Consider the following 12,785-nt stretch of genomic DNA (forward strand, 5'->3'; position numbering starts at 1 on the left):
GAAGGGGATGGAGGGGTGACAGAGGGAGTGGCCTATTGTTAGTGTTAAGCATTGTTACCCTGACAAAGTTCCAGCTGAGGAAAAATAAAATTTTCAGATTTTCTTGTTTTCTTCTTTCCCTTGGCATCAATAAAAATGTTACGAAAGTAGGCTAGAAAACAGGTCTGTTTGGATTTCAAAACAAGTTTGTCTTCATCAATACTATCATCTTACCATTAAATCCATTAAAAATATAATATAGAATTTGAGCTGATTCAAATGATGTCTGTGAAGTGGGGAAATGTATTTTATATTTTATCTCCCTTTTATGTTGATAACGGTGTGCGACATGGCAGCATTTTGTCTCCTTGCCTTTTTAATGTGTATATGGATGATTTATTCAAGCCTTTGAATGAACGTAGGACTGGATGTCGAGTTGTCAATACAACTATCAACGTCCAATGCAAAAAACAGCAACATTATATTCATTAGGCATAATGAAGACATAAAACTATCTTTCCCTTGTATGCGACAAGCTAACATGCTTATTTGAAAGTTTTCTATGTGCTCAGTTAAAATAGCACTTTTTAAAGCATATGTACTCGGATTTATACTGCCCACCTGTGGAGGTGCTACAGAAAAACAGTATGCATAAACTTCAGGTGGCATACAGTGATGATATGAGGAGGCAGGGGGCAGTGCCAGTCAGAAATTTGTTAATAAAAAATCTGCCCAGCCCTGTTAAAATGCCAGGATGTTTGTGATATCAAAAAACGACACTAAGATAAATCACTTCAAACTTTTGCACCCTTAAAACCTGTGCAACCAAAATGGAAGGGTGGAGTCTTTTCAAAAGGGGAAGTAGAAATAAACAACTGAGATATGTGGTTGCACAAGTGTACATCCTCTTATAACTGGGACGTGTCACTCATATTAAATAATTCAGCGCACATTTGCCACCAAGTTTCTATGTTTAAGAAAGGGCAAGTTAGTGTCTCCAAATCTCCAAGAGTCAAAAATATACAAGTGGTTCATGAAGCAAGTCTGAAGCTTCAATTTCCCACCAATAGTTTTTACATCGACCTGCTTAATTTAGATGTTAAAGGTTTGTTATTTCAACGCCTCAATCTCATAGCCCAGTATTCAGTCGGTGTACAGGGGTGTCACCGTCATGTGATGATCAAGATTCAAGCTGATCAATACGCTAGCTCAAGGCTGTCAAACTTAATTTTGTGGACGGCCACTTAGTAAATGCGGCTTCCTTCGGAGGGCCGTGAGGACGATGAGACCAAACAAATGTTTCATCAAATTATCATATATTACACAAAAAAATGATACGTTCACAGCTTTCAGATGTCAATGATATCAGTTTCTCAAATTATTGTTCAAGTGATTGTAAATAAAATCTTTCGAAATATTATTTATTGCAAATGAGAAAACATTTTGATGAAGATTTTAGCGAGGGTCATGACAGATTTGCTTTCACGGGCCACATAAAATGGTGCGGATCTGGCCCCCCAGGCCTTAGGTTTGATACCTTTACGCTAGCTGCAATAAACCTACATTTCTAGGAATTTGTTAAAATATGACCTTTACAAAAGGCCAAAACATATATCAAATTCCAAAATAAAGACTCATTGAAATATTGGCAAATTAAGCCAACCTGAAAAATCAAATTGGTACATATTGGTACAAGAAAAGTCCATGTGTGGATAAAAGACAAAGACAACAAAGAAATAAAAGACAACAGAGCATTTGGGGACAGTTTGATGCATCCATTTGGTAGCCCCTCCCTACACGTTGGTCGTGCATATAACAGGATTCCTACTGGCGCGAAAAACGCATAGTGTGGCTTTCCGTACTCGTCGCGGGGCGGAACTGCAGCCAGCGACTTGTTGGCTATTCGAGCCACAACTAAAACAAAAGACAAAACCGCTCGGGTAGGTTTTAGTCCGTGCACGCTTCCAGTGGATTTGTTTATTGACCTGCATTTTTTGGAGTCAGTGAGTTGTGGTTGTGCACGATCTTTTGTGCAAGTTTTGTTTGGATCGAGTTGAGAGAACTTTGCACGTTGCATGTTTGTGGCGTTCGAGTTCTGAACGGACCAGTCTTCATTTCCAGTTAAATGTAGTTACCGCGGAAATTTATTTCGAGTATTTAGCGCAATATGCTCATGTTTTGCGGCGTCACCGTCACAATCAATTGGAAATTCAAAGCGGTTAACTTCCTGCAATGTTTCCTTCAGGTTCAAAGGACTAAACCCAAAGAGGAATTTTATTTTTGCTTTGTTTTATCACCAGCCTAACAATGGAGTACGACTGTTACCAGCACTATTTTTTCAATGACTTTGATACCGAAGAGGATTTCTACAATTCATGCGCTCCAAGCGAGGACATTTGGAAAAAGTTCGAGCTGCTGCCCTCCCCTCCCACGTCTCCCCTCCAGACTCTGGAGAGCGGGGACGGCAACGTGGGCTGGCTATCCAGAGTCCTGGCTCAGGAAGACGAGTGCGAGATTCAGAGGCCGGTCCCCAACATCAGCTCCATCATCATCCAGGACTGCATGTGGAGTAGTTTCTCAGCCAGCAAAGCGCTGGAGAAGGTCATGCACGGCAAGCAGTCGGCTCCGCCTCAGCCCCCAGCAGCTCGCCCTGGTTCGCAGAGCCTCGCGAGGCCAAGCAGATCATTCGGCTTCTCAGCTGCGGACTTTGTTGACCCTGGGGATGTTCTCGCCTACCCGACGATTAGCTGCAGGAAAACAGCGTCATCTGGCTCCGATTCTCGGACTGACTCTTCCGGTAAGGGCGCAGCCTGACCTCTGAATTATTTTCTTTTTAACAATACGTAATGTGAAAACATTGCGTAACTGAGTGTACCACATGCGTCCCGAGGCTGCACCCCCCCCCCCCCCCCCCAATCTTTCAGCAACCTCTGTTTTACATTTGATTGGATGAGCCCCTGTGATTTGTGATGGAAAAGCATCAACCTTTCAGGTCTCTCAATTGGGGCACGCCTATTGGCCATCAGGTCCACTCATTACAATTGCTGATGAATGTTCCTTGTGGTCCATGACAAAGGCTCAAATTCTTCTCTGCTCCAATGCCTCGAAGCTGTGTGGGGGAAATAGTGATGTGCTTGCTTGACTCTGGAATGCACTTCCTATTGTCACCTAAATTGGATTGTTACTGTTCCTAATCCAGTGGTTCGAACCCAGAAGAACAAGAAGAGTCTTGCGGCACAGCACACAACCAAAAGTATTCATACTTAATGTTGTCATGTTATTGATCTCAATTTATACTCAGTGGTTTACTTATTTAGTATCATACATGCTCTTTTTAGTTTAATTATTTCTTGCGTAGTTATTGAGATCAGTCTTGGTCTCGAGACCACTTTTTAGGGTTAATCTCCCCTCAAATCGAAGGCGTTTTTCCTCAGTGTCAGACAGGGCGGACTTGAATTTTTTCTTTATCAAGGCTGGTTGATACCAAGCTAGTACAACTGATCAATGGGAAACACAGAAACCGGGTGCTGCACTTTATCTGTGTCGTGTGGAGTGCCACGCCCCCTGCACACAGAGAGTGAGAGGGAAGACTACTCGAGACGCAGCATGCCAGATAAATAAGGAACAATGTCAACAAACTCGTCCAGTAATTGAATTTGGCTTCCAAAGCGATTTCATCTGCCAAGCAAAATGTAAGCGGAAAGATAGCAGCGTGCAAATTGTGGTGCTGACACATCGCCTTACAGGTAAAGTAACCATTAAATGAACCACACTGGCAAAGGTAAAATCAGAACACTACATTCTAAGACATTGAGAAATTGTTTTATACCTGCGATGTTTTCCGACCAACGTTCAGAGCTGACAGCAATTTAATATTACACCCAAGTTTGCTGTCAAAAGCAGGCTAGCACAAAAACAAACAATGAACAATCTTGGTCAGCGTTACTTGGGAGGTTCATCAAATTTGTTGAATAACAAATATTGCTTAAAAATGCTTTTTCCAGGACAATAGAAACTCTATAATGGTATTGTCAAAGGCCATTTAAAAGAGAAATCACTTCAAAGTGAAAGTAGCTTACTGAGTAATGTATGATGTGTTTCAATGGCTTCTATAATTTGATGCTTGTGTGCACTAAGCACAAACTTCAGTTGTTGTATTTGTTTTTGTTGCAAATGTAATGACACTTTTTTTTTTTTTTTTTGGTAGACGCCTTAGTCTCAATCTCGACCCCCAAAAGTCTTATCCCAGTTTCAATTCTCTAGTCTCTCTAATTAATATCTTGGTCTCGGTTGGTGTGGTCTTGACTACAACACACGATTAGCCAATTCTTTGTTGTTTGTGTCATTAGTTAGATGTCCAAGTTAATTTTGCTGACATTTAGTGGAAGACTATTTAATTGTTATGCCTGTCACTACACGTCATTGGCATAGAGAGATAAAAACAGATGTTATTTGTTGTGGATTTTTTGTCAATGTGTGAAAAAAATCACTGTCGCGATGTCTGTTGTATAATTATTGATTTTTCTTTCCCCTAAAAGTTGTTTTTGTGTATTATTTACAGAAGAAGAAGAAATTGATGTTGTCACGGTGGAGAGCAAACACAACCAGGCCCGACTGGCGAGTGTCCACAAGCCAGTGAACCTCACAGTGCGTGCGGACCCCTTCCCTAAAAGCTTCCACGCCTTGGTTCACCAGCAGCAGCACAACTATGCAGCCCGCTCCCCCGACACCAAGCCCGACGCTCACGATTATGCTTATGATGATGATGATGATGAGGATGAGGATGACCTGGAGGAGTTCCAAAGCAAGCGTACGAGCCCGGCGTCCAGTCGTCCGATCTCACCTTCGGGAAGCTCCTTGAACTCTGACATGGAGGACGTAGACCGCAGGAAGAACCACAACTACCTGGAGAGGAAGAGGAGGAACGACCTCAAGTCCAGGTTCTTGGCCCTCCGAGATCAGATCCCAGGTCTTGAATCCACCAAGACCCCCAAGGTTGCCATTCTGACCCACGCCACGGAATACCTCAAGGAGCTGCACACCAAGGAGAAGCAACAGCAACAGGAGCGCAAACGCCTCAAAGCCCGGAAGCATCATCTCCTGCGCAGATTAGCTGCACTGAAGCGTTTGTGAACCTCCAAATAAGAACTTTAATCAATTTTGCAAAGCCACATTTTTTACTATACGACAACCTCCAGCCTCCAGTTTTTGTTTTTGATTTTTTTAAATACATTTTGTAGCAGAATTGTTACCCTGAGCCTGTTATTGATGGAAGGGTTGTTATCTCAGTGGGGTTTGTTTTCCTGTTTTGCACAGTTTTTCAGTGAGGATGATGCAAACATTTTTGTAGCTTGGCAGAAGATATTTTCTGATATGCTGTGATGGGAGCTGAGATGCTCCATTGTGTGTTAACCGGTTTAACACATCATTCAGAGTACGTGTGGAGATGAGCTGAGATGAATTCATTCCGTCATTGCACATTAATAATCGAATGGAGTGCCATGTATGGTGCGAGTGCATGAGCTGGTTGTTTTTGTTTTGATTTTTGTGTGGCTGTTCACATTTGTCAGTAAATAATAGCTTCCTGCTCTCTGTTGCAGGAGCATAACAAAAATCATCAGTTGCTGCTGAGCTTTACTTTTCTGTTTGATTGCCCACCGGGCATCAAGGAGCCTCTATTTTGTTTAAGAAAATGTGGAGTTAAAAAAAAAAAAAAAAGTTGCACTGCTGTACTTTATACTCACACGTCACTTTGGAAAATCAATGCATCTGATGGTTTTGATTGATTTGTTAAACATGTGCATTCAAAAGCAACATTAAATTTTGATACCTTATTTGCAACCAAATGTGAAGCTGTTCTTTTTTTCACCCAAAATATTGGTAGACCTTTTTTTTTCTTAAATATATTCTCAAAAGCAAAGCAAATCTGCTCTACCATTCAAAACTTTCGGGTTGCTTTGAAATTTCCCTCCTTTTATTTATTTAAAATTACTTTTTTTTTTTTCAATGAGGATCATCTTAAACTAATCAGGAATACACCCTACATTGTTAATGTAAATTACTCTTGATGCAAATATCTTTTTTTAATCCAATATCTACATAGGTGTTTAACGGCCAATTTCAACTGAAGAAACGGCAACCTTTTGTCAGCTGTTTGTTGAACAGATCCAAGAGGAACAAAGCCTTCTGAGTCACTAGTCTAGTGTTAGTACATTGCAAAGCAGCTGGCCAACACAACGTTAGACAGCCTGCCCTTGAAACTTACCCTTGACTACGCTGTGAGTTCTCCTAGCTGCTGTAGCTACTGCATTGATTTTTCTCTCTCATCTGTTACACTCCAGGGAGTGGCGTGGTGTCAATCTGGACCTCTGCGTCCATTTCTCAACTGCGTTATCCTATTGTTGCCGAAACATGACCCACTTTTACAGAAGCTAAAAACAACGAAGACCATGCATTCAATAAAGCCAGTAAGTCGCGGTCGACTGCTAGCACACTTCTGGGTCCAGTCAGAATCATTGTACTTAAGAACTTCTTGCACTTTGTCATAATTCCGCTCCTAATGTAGGAAGACTGCATTGACGAGAGTTAGTTGCTCTAAGGTTCTCTGTATGTTGGATGACCGTGTTGATGACCCCGCAGACGAGTCCCAGCAAGCCTGGCTGATTCTGGCTGAGGAATTCACAGTCAGTTGCACAGTTTTGTTCAGGTACAGCCTGATGGACGAGCATGACACACCCTGCACTCCAACCGTCACGCACTTTTCCTTTGTCAAGGCTTTATTGGTGTTTCACCTGCGTCCTGTGCACTTTCCCTCGAGATATATTTGCAGTTGAAAGAAACCATGTACAAAATATTCAGTAGTACACACTGAAATTGATACATTTTGGCTGCAATTTTACATTTGAAGAAACACTCCTACATTTTTTTCATAGTTCGGGAGACATAAAAACATATCCTCAAGATAACTTTATCAGCGTTTTATTGTAGACAAAAAATTACACCACTTAAATTAATGATTTTTTTTAAAATGGTGATCATTGTTTTCCAAATCAGATGTTGGCAAATGTTTTGTTTTGCTTTCACACAAGATAATCCGTCAGATTTCACTGAGGACTACTGTGTGTTATAAATATCATTTAAATGTCTGTTTATGTAGCTATTAATTACATTATTTTAAAACGCTTTAATTTTTGGTGTTTGTTGATGTATGTAGAAATTTAAAATGTGTTCAATTGTCTAATTAATCACATTAAAATACCATATCTTTACAGATTAACATTACGTAATATTTCATCGATCTAAAATAAAAAAACTATGATTTATATATAGTTTTAAAGTGTGCTGATGCTATAAAAACTCAACGAAAACAGTTGGGACATCCAAATCATTACAAGGGGACATTCCCCTCTTTCTTTTATTATGTTGGAAATAACAATGCAGTGAAGACATCTGACAATGCCGTCCATCACGTTAAAAATATGAGTCATCCCTTCATTTTGTCAGTGGCCATATTATTTGCACTTGTACTAACTACACCAGGAAGTGAAAGGAAAATGCAGACTGATATCAGACCAGGAAGAAATATGCGCAATGTTTATATCCTCATGTTTACATTCATGTGGAGTAACAGGCTGTTCTGATCCAATGCTGCTCAGATCCAAAGACCTGTACCCAAAAGAGTCGTGCTGGCTTCTTTTATTCTGTAAAATTGCATTGGTCTTGTTCAGATCAATTGCAAAATATTGTGTTTCAATGAGCAATTGTGTTTTAATTTTGAAGGTTTGGTGGCCCTGCATCTTGCCGAACGACCTAAGAAGCAGACCTTCCACAATAAGTAGTACCAGTGAATCTTGTTGTCTAGGGTTCAACCTGCCGGTTCAACCCTGCAAACTTGACAGACCAGAAATTCGGCTCCTGAGTTTGAATCTCGCCCACGCAGAAGTTCAGAAGTGCACATGTGAACGCTTTTACTCACATGCACGTGCGCTAGAAAACAATTGTGCATACACACATCTAGAATATTTAAGTCTCCATCTGGAATGCACGAGGAAGCATTTTATGCTTGCAAAACATTTTACTTAAATACTTGTTTTCTTGCTTCCCTTCCATTATTTTAAGGATCATTGATTTCCCTTATTTGTCTGAATACTAGATGTATGCGATCAGGGTGGGACTGTGGAGGATGGAGGATTTGTATTTCCTCTTTCCACGCACGCTCAATCTCATCCCTGACAATGTGCTTTTTATGTGTGTGTGACATTGAGATGTGGTGCAATCACATATAAAGTGAAAGCCTGATAGAAGAGTGACAATGGGATGATTTGACCTTTGACCTCAATTATTTTAGACACGCATCATTTTATAGATTGACCATTTGTCCAAATTTACACACCAAATTTAAATTTGTCCAATAGGCATGGATCTTATACGTGAGTGCTGATAAAAATCAACTTCACCTTTTCAAGCCTTTGAATTGCGCAATGCAATAAATTGCATCTTCATTCTTGGAACGAAGGAGGATGAAGTTTTGCAACATCCGCTAGCTTGTGCTGAGTCTTTTGCCCCTGTAGTTGTCTCCGTAGTTTAAAACACACACACTCACATACACACACAAGCAATATTTCTATCATGGTTGTCTTCTATCTGGCCCATCTTGTATTGTGTGTTTACATTGGGAGGCGGCGTGAAGAATAACCATAAACAAACACACAGGTGTGGTTTGGTTCGTGATTCCTTTGGCAATCTTCCTTATCACTGACCTCCATTTTCTAAATGTGGGACACGTGATAAAGTCGGAAGATGAATAGTTTTATCTTGCGGCAACATCAAACTCACTGTGTGTAAATGGCAGGATTGTATTAACCACTGTGCAAAGAGATTTTTGGCGGGTGAATGCTTGGCTGGATGAAGAAGTCCTGAAACTTGCTCAACACTTTGGCTCGCACGCCCTTCCCTTAAATCTATTTTCAGGAGGCTGACGGTCAAGGAAGTTGTGGGAAACACAAGCGGGAAGAGATGCTCAAGGCCTTTTGGGGGCAAAGACACAGGTTTAAGGAAACTTTCTCCAGTCATACTGTACTTTCTCTCGCTATGCCTACTGACCCACATTCCTGCAGGATTGTGTCATTGGAACTGAGCCGGCAGTCAGTCACTACTCACGGTCATAATCTTAATCTAAACACGGTCTTACTGCTCCTCCCTGTCAGCCTCTCCCACACTCTCCTTGTTTTTATCTTCTTTTATCGACTTCCTATCTGACAGCCACAGTTTGTTGTTCACCAGGTATGTGTGTATACGTTTGCCGATCTGGGTCACGCTTCTTTGCTCAATTCCTCCATGCATGCCTTGCCCTAAGAGTCCAAAGGTCGGTGTTACATAACAGTGATGATTCAGTTGTAACAGGCTGCATGTGTTCCCCTTTCACTGGGCTGCTGTTAAAATAGTGTTTGGCTTGTTATGGCACTCACTTCAGGAAAGTCACACTCTTGCTCTCAAGACCAAATAAACATACTCAGTCTCACATGTTCCTGTTTTAGTACCAGTTGGGCTTTGTTTGGATTCTTCACGAATTTGTTATCTCTGTCAGTGCTTTACATGATTTGTGTTAGTCTACAATGCAATGTTAATTTTGTTTGGATTTTCATAGTTGATTTAAATACAGAGTGTTAATTGGAACCATGTAGCCATGCAATGTCACTGGATCAGACCTATCAATTTGCCTGTCTAATCTGGTGATAATCCTAATCCTGTTAGTGTAAACACTGCTTGCCATCTGTGCCTGCAAACAATATTAATGAACCCATCAAAAGGCCTTCAAGATGTCAAACTGTGAGTGTTCAGTGTCTGAAAATAATGTTACTTATGACACAATCACAAAGAGGACGGAAAGGTTCTGTAAATGAGCGAAAGATTATTTATGGATATAAAGGATAGGCAATTTATAACACAATGACAATCATAAATAGTTACAATAGTACTTTAACGTACCAATTTAAGTCGTTCATTGACCAGTCTTGAAACTTGATTTACTCAAGTCAAGTTTCCCTGTTGAAATGTACTAAAATGTTATTAATCTGATCCATCAGAAGGAATATTTTGGACATGTGCCTGATAGGCTGTGAATTTGGTAGCTGGCGCAGGGAAGACAACATATTTAATCCATAAATATATGAACATTGTGTATCAACCTCTCGTATCATATTCTTTTGGATCACCTCATTGGGCAACACAGTTATGAGATGAAGATATGAATGATTGGTGCCCACCTCTTGGTAGGGATGAGCTTTTGACATGTCGAGACTCTAGTGTGCCATTACTACATTTAAAGAGAATGAAAGTAGCCTGTCCTGCACTCCTGTGGGAAATTACCAACCTTAACTGTGACCCACCTCCGCACAGAGCTATGCCACACGCTTCACAGAATTGACTCCTGTCATGAAACTACATTGTACAGCCCCTAGTCTTGGTTTTAGTCAATGCTTCTTCTGTGCTTACACGTGTGAGGATTGGATGTCTTGAATGTATAAGAACATTTGTTGTCAAGTGCAGTTATATAACAAAGTTATATAAAAAAAGTTATATATAACAAAGTTTTATATATAAATATATGTGTACACATACACACACATACAATCATCTCAGCTATTTAAGAATGTTAATTACATAATTAAATTACAAATTGATTTCACACTTGACGTGTAAAGAGGATTGTGTTTGTCATTTCTAAGCGATGACGACAAACGTCTCACGCGTGATTATGAAGCCTGGCAAAGAATTTGAAAGAGCTGAAGCATAACTTCCTGGTATACATAACATACATAATTTAACAATCTAGGCTGTACTTAATTACTACATTAGAGTAATTTACTGTCAAACAACTATTCACGTGGCTTGTACATAATTATAGACTGACAGTGAGCAGAAAGTTGGATGACATGTGAAAGACAGTTTTAGGGCAACAAGTTACAATAGGATGTTTTTTTTTCTGGACACCCCAGCCTTATCACACATTCCAAAAACAAACATATATATTTGAAGGCTCCAAAGGTGTTGATGTGAGTGAGAGTGCTTGTTTGCGCCCTGAGAATGACTGTTGACAAGACCTCTGTGAGTTTGCCAGAAAGTGGGAACAGGCTCCAGATGACCTGTGACCTTAATGACAACACAGCGTACATAAAATAGGTGGATTTTGTTGTACAGTATGTGATCTATAATATACACTGAAGCTTCAAATTTGCTTCATGAACCTGTATTTTTGACTCCTCTAGGGTGGACTTCTGTTCAAATTTGAGCTAAAAGTAAACTGACTTGCCATTTCCTAAACCTTTTTATTTAAACTTACGATTCAAGAACTGGTTCAGAAAGCAAAATTGAAGCTTCATGTTCCCATCATGATTGTATACACTATAATGGAAATGGGTCTGCTTTGTGGGGGGTCGGCTCCACTGGCTGCCACGTAATTTGAAGCCTGATATCATTAGTAAACCAAGCAGGAAAAACAAAATTGTATTAGCATTACCAAAAAACATACAAGCAGGTCTATCCCTAAAATAACTTTAAAAACAGAAATTGGGTTGATGAGTTGAAACATTCAAATGTGATAAATATGCAAAAAGAGAAATGAGAAAATGGCCAATACTTTTTCACATCACTGTATAAAAAAATCATATTTAGTTTCAGAAACTTTTCACTGACACACATTTCACACCTTTACGGGAATCCCCAGCACACAAAATGCTACTCACAGTTGTTTCATTGCTAATAAGGTGTTGTATTGTGTCTTGATGTGCTAGAGGATGAGAGGTATTAACAGACATGGAAATAAGTTGTAACTTGTTACTGAGGGCTGAGAAGCAGTTAAACTCACAGCCGCTCTGCTTTGTCAGCCAGCAGATGTTCTATTGTTCTGCTCGGCGGTGTAAAGTTGCCTCTGTTGAAGTTGGGACATGGGCCGCACCGTTTGATTGTAGGCCCATTGAGTGTTGTCGCCGCCAACCCCCAGCGCCTTCTGCACCCCCAAGCTACTAGCTGAGTCAAGGGGATTTGCCCTCCCCCAACTCCAACCCCCTGCAGACCTCATCTTTGTTGCCTCCACCCCCACAAACACACTAGGTATCTACTTTAGTGTTTGTGTTCTTTGTGCCCCCCTTAGGCCTAATCAGATGACCCCCATTCCCCACCCCCAAACACATCAAAAGGCAATTTATTGACCAATTACTGCGTTGTGAGACTACAGACGACAATGTATTTGCATCAATATGCATTTGAATGCAGATCTAATCTCAAACTCATGCAATCATTTTGATTAGGCAGGGACTGTGTATGCGAGGGTTGTTGTCGTCCGTAGTCATCATCGTCTGCAAAAGTGGAGCTTAGGTAATCAAAATACCTCCCACTATACAACCTGTGTATTAAACGCCCAGGAAACGCACATCCAGCACACACTTCCTGTTTTTGTGTTGAACCCAATGGAGGCAGGAAGTGAGATGAACTGCTGTTCTGTTGACTTTGACTCAGATACACCAGGCTGGCTGGACAATCACATTTGAGAAAAGCAATGCAAACAAATTGAATTAAATTACTTGAGTGCTCTGCAGATGCTTTTAGTGGTCTGTGCACCACGTGTGACCTTCATACGGTTGGTTCCTTGGAGGCCCGATAACACGTCTCAAGAATATGATAACTATTTTGCTTTTGTGGACCTGTTGTCATTTCAATCCTGATTTGTCCGTCAAAATAGACAAATTTCTGACACAAGTTTTTGAATTATCACTCAAGCACAGATTGCGATTACTTTTGCAAATAGG

The 12,785-nt window shown here is 40.5% G+C and overlaps 1 protein-coding gene across 6 annotated transcripts; it reads left to right on the forward strand.

The window, feature by feature from the left end:
• The first annotated feature begins 1,801 nt into the window (after nt 1-1,801).
• LOC119116536 (protein L-Myc-1b-like) lies at nt 1,802-5,825 on the forward strand. 6 transcript variants are annotated; one of them, XM_037241975.1, is made up of 5 exons: nt 1,802-1,919; nt 2,225-2,776; nt 3,193-3,205; nt 3,554-3,556; nt 4,539-5,825. In XM_037241975.1, exons 2-5 carry the CDS (start codon nt 2,287-2,289, stop codon nt 5,110-5,112), a joined length of 1,080 nt encoding a protein of 359 aa, XP_037097870.1. In that variant the 5' UTR covers nt 1,802-1,919; nt 2,225-2,286; the 3' UTR covers nt 5,113-5,825. The 6 variants fall into 6 exon arrangements, with proteins under 6 accessions (XP_037097870.1, XP_037097872.1, XP_037097873.1 ...); XM_037241976.1 differs by having other exon boundaries at nt 1,822-1,919; nt 2,280-2,776; XM_037241977.1 differs by lacking the exon at nt 3,554-3,556 and having other exon boundaries at nt 1,813-2,776.
• Nucleotides 5,826-12,785: the final 6,960 nt, after the last annotated feature.

This window comes from Syngnathus acus, chromosome 22 (genome assembly GCF_901709675.1).
Source record: "Syngnathus acus chromosome 22, fSynAcu1.2, whole genome shotgun sequence".
In the NCBI taxonomy this organism is placed as follows: Eukaryota; Metazoa; Chordata; class Actinopteri; order Syngnathiformes; family Syngnathidae; genus Syngnathus; species Syngnathus acus.

Bases quoted from the DNA above. Each gene is read 5' to 3' on its own strand.
- LOC119116536 (XM_037241975.1), top strand. From the start codon at position 2,287: ATGGAGTACGACTGTTACCAGCACTATTTTTTCAATGACTTTGATACC.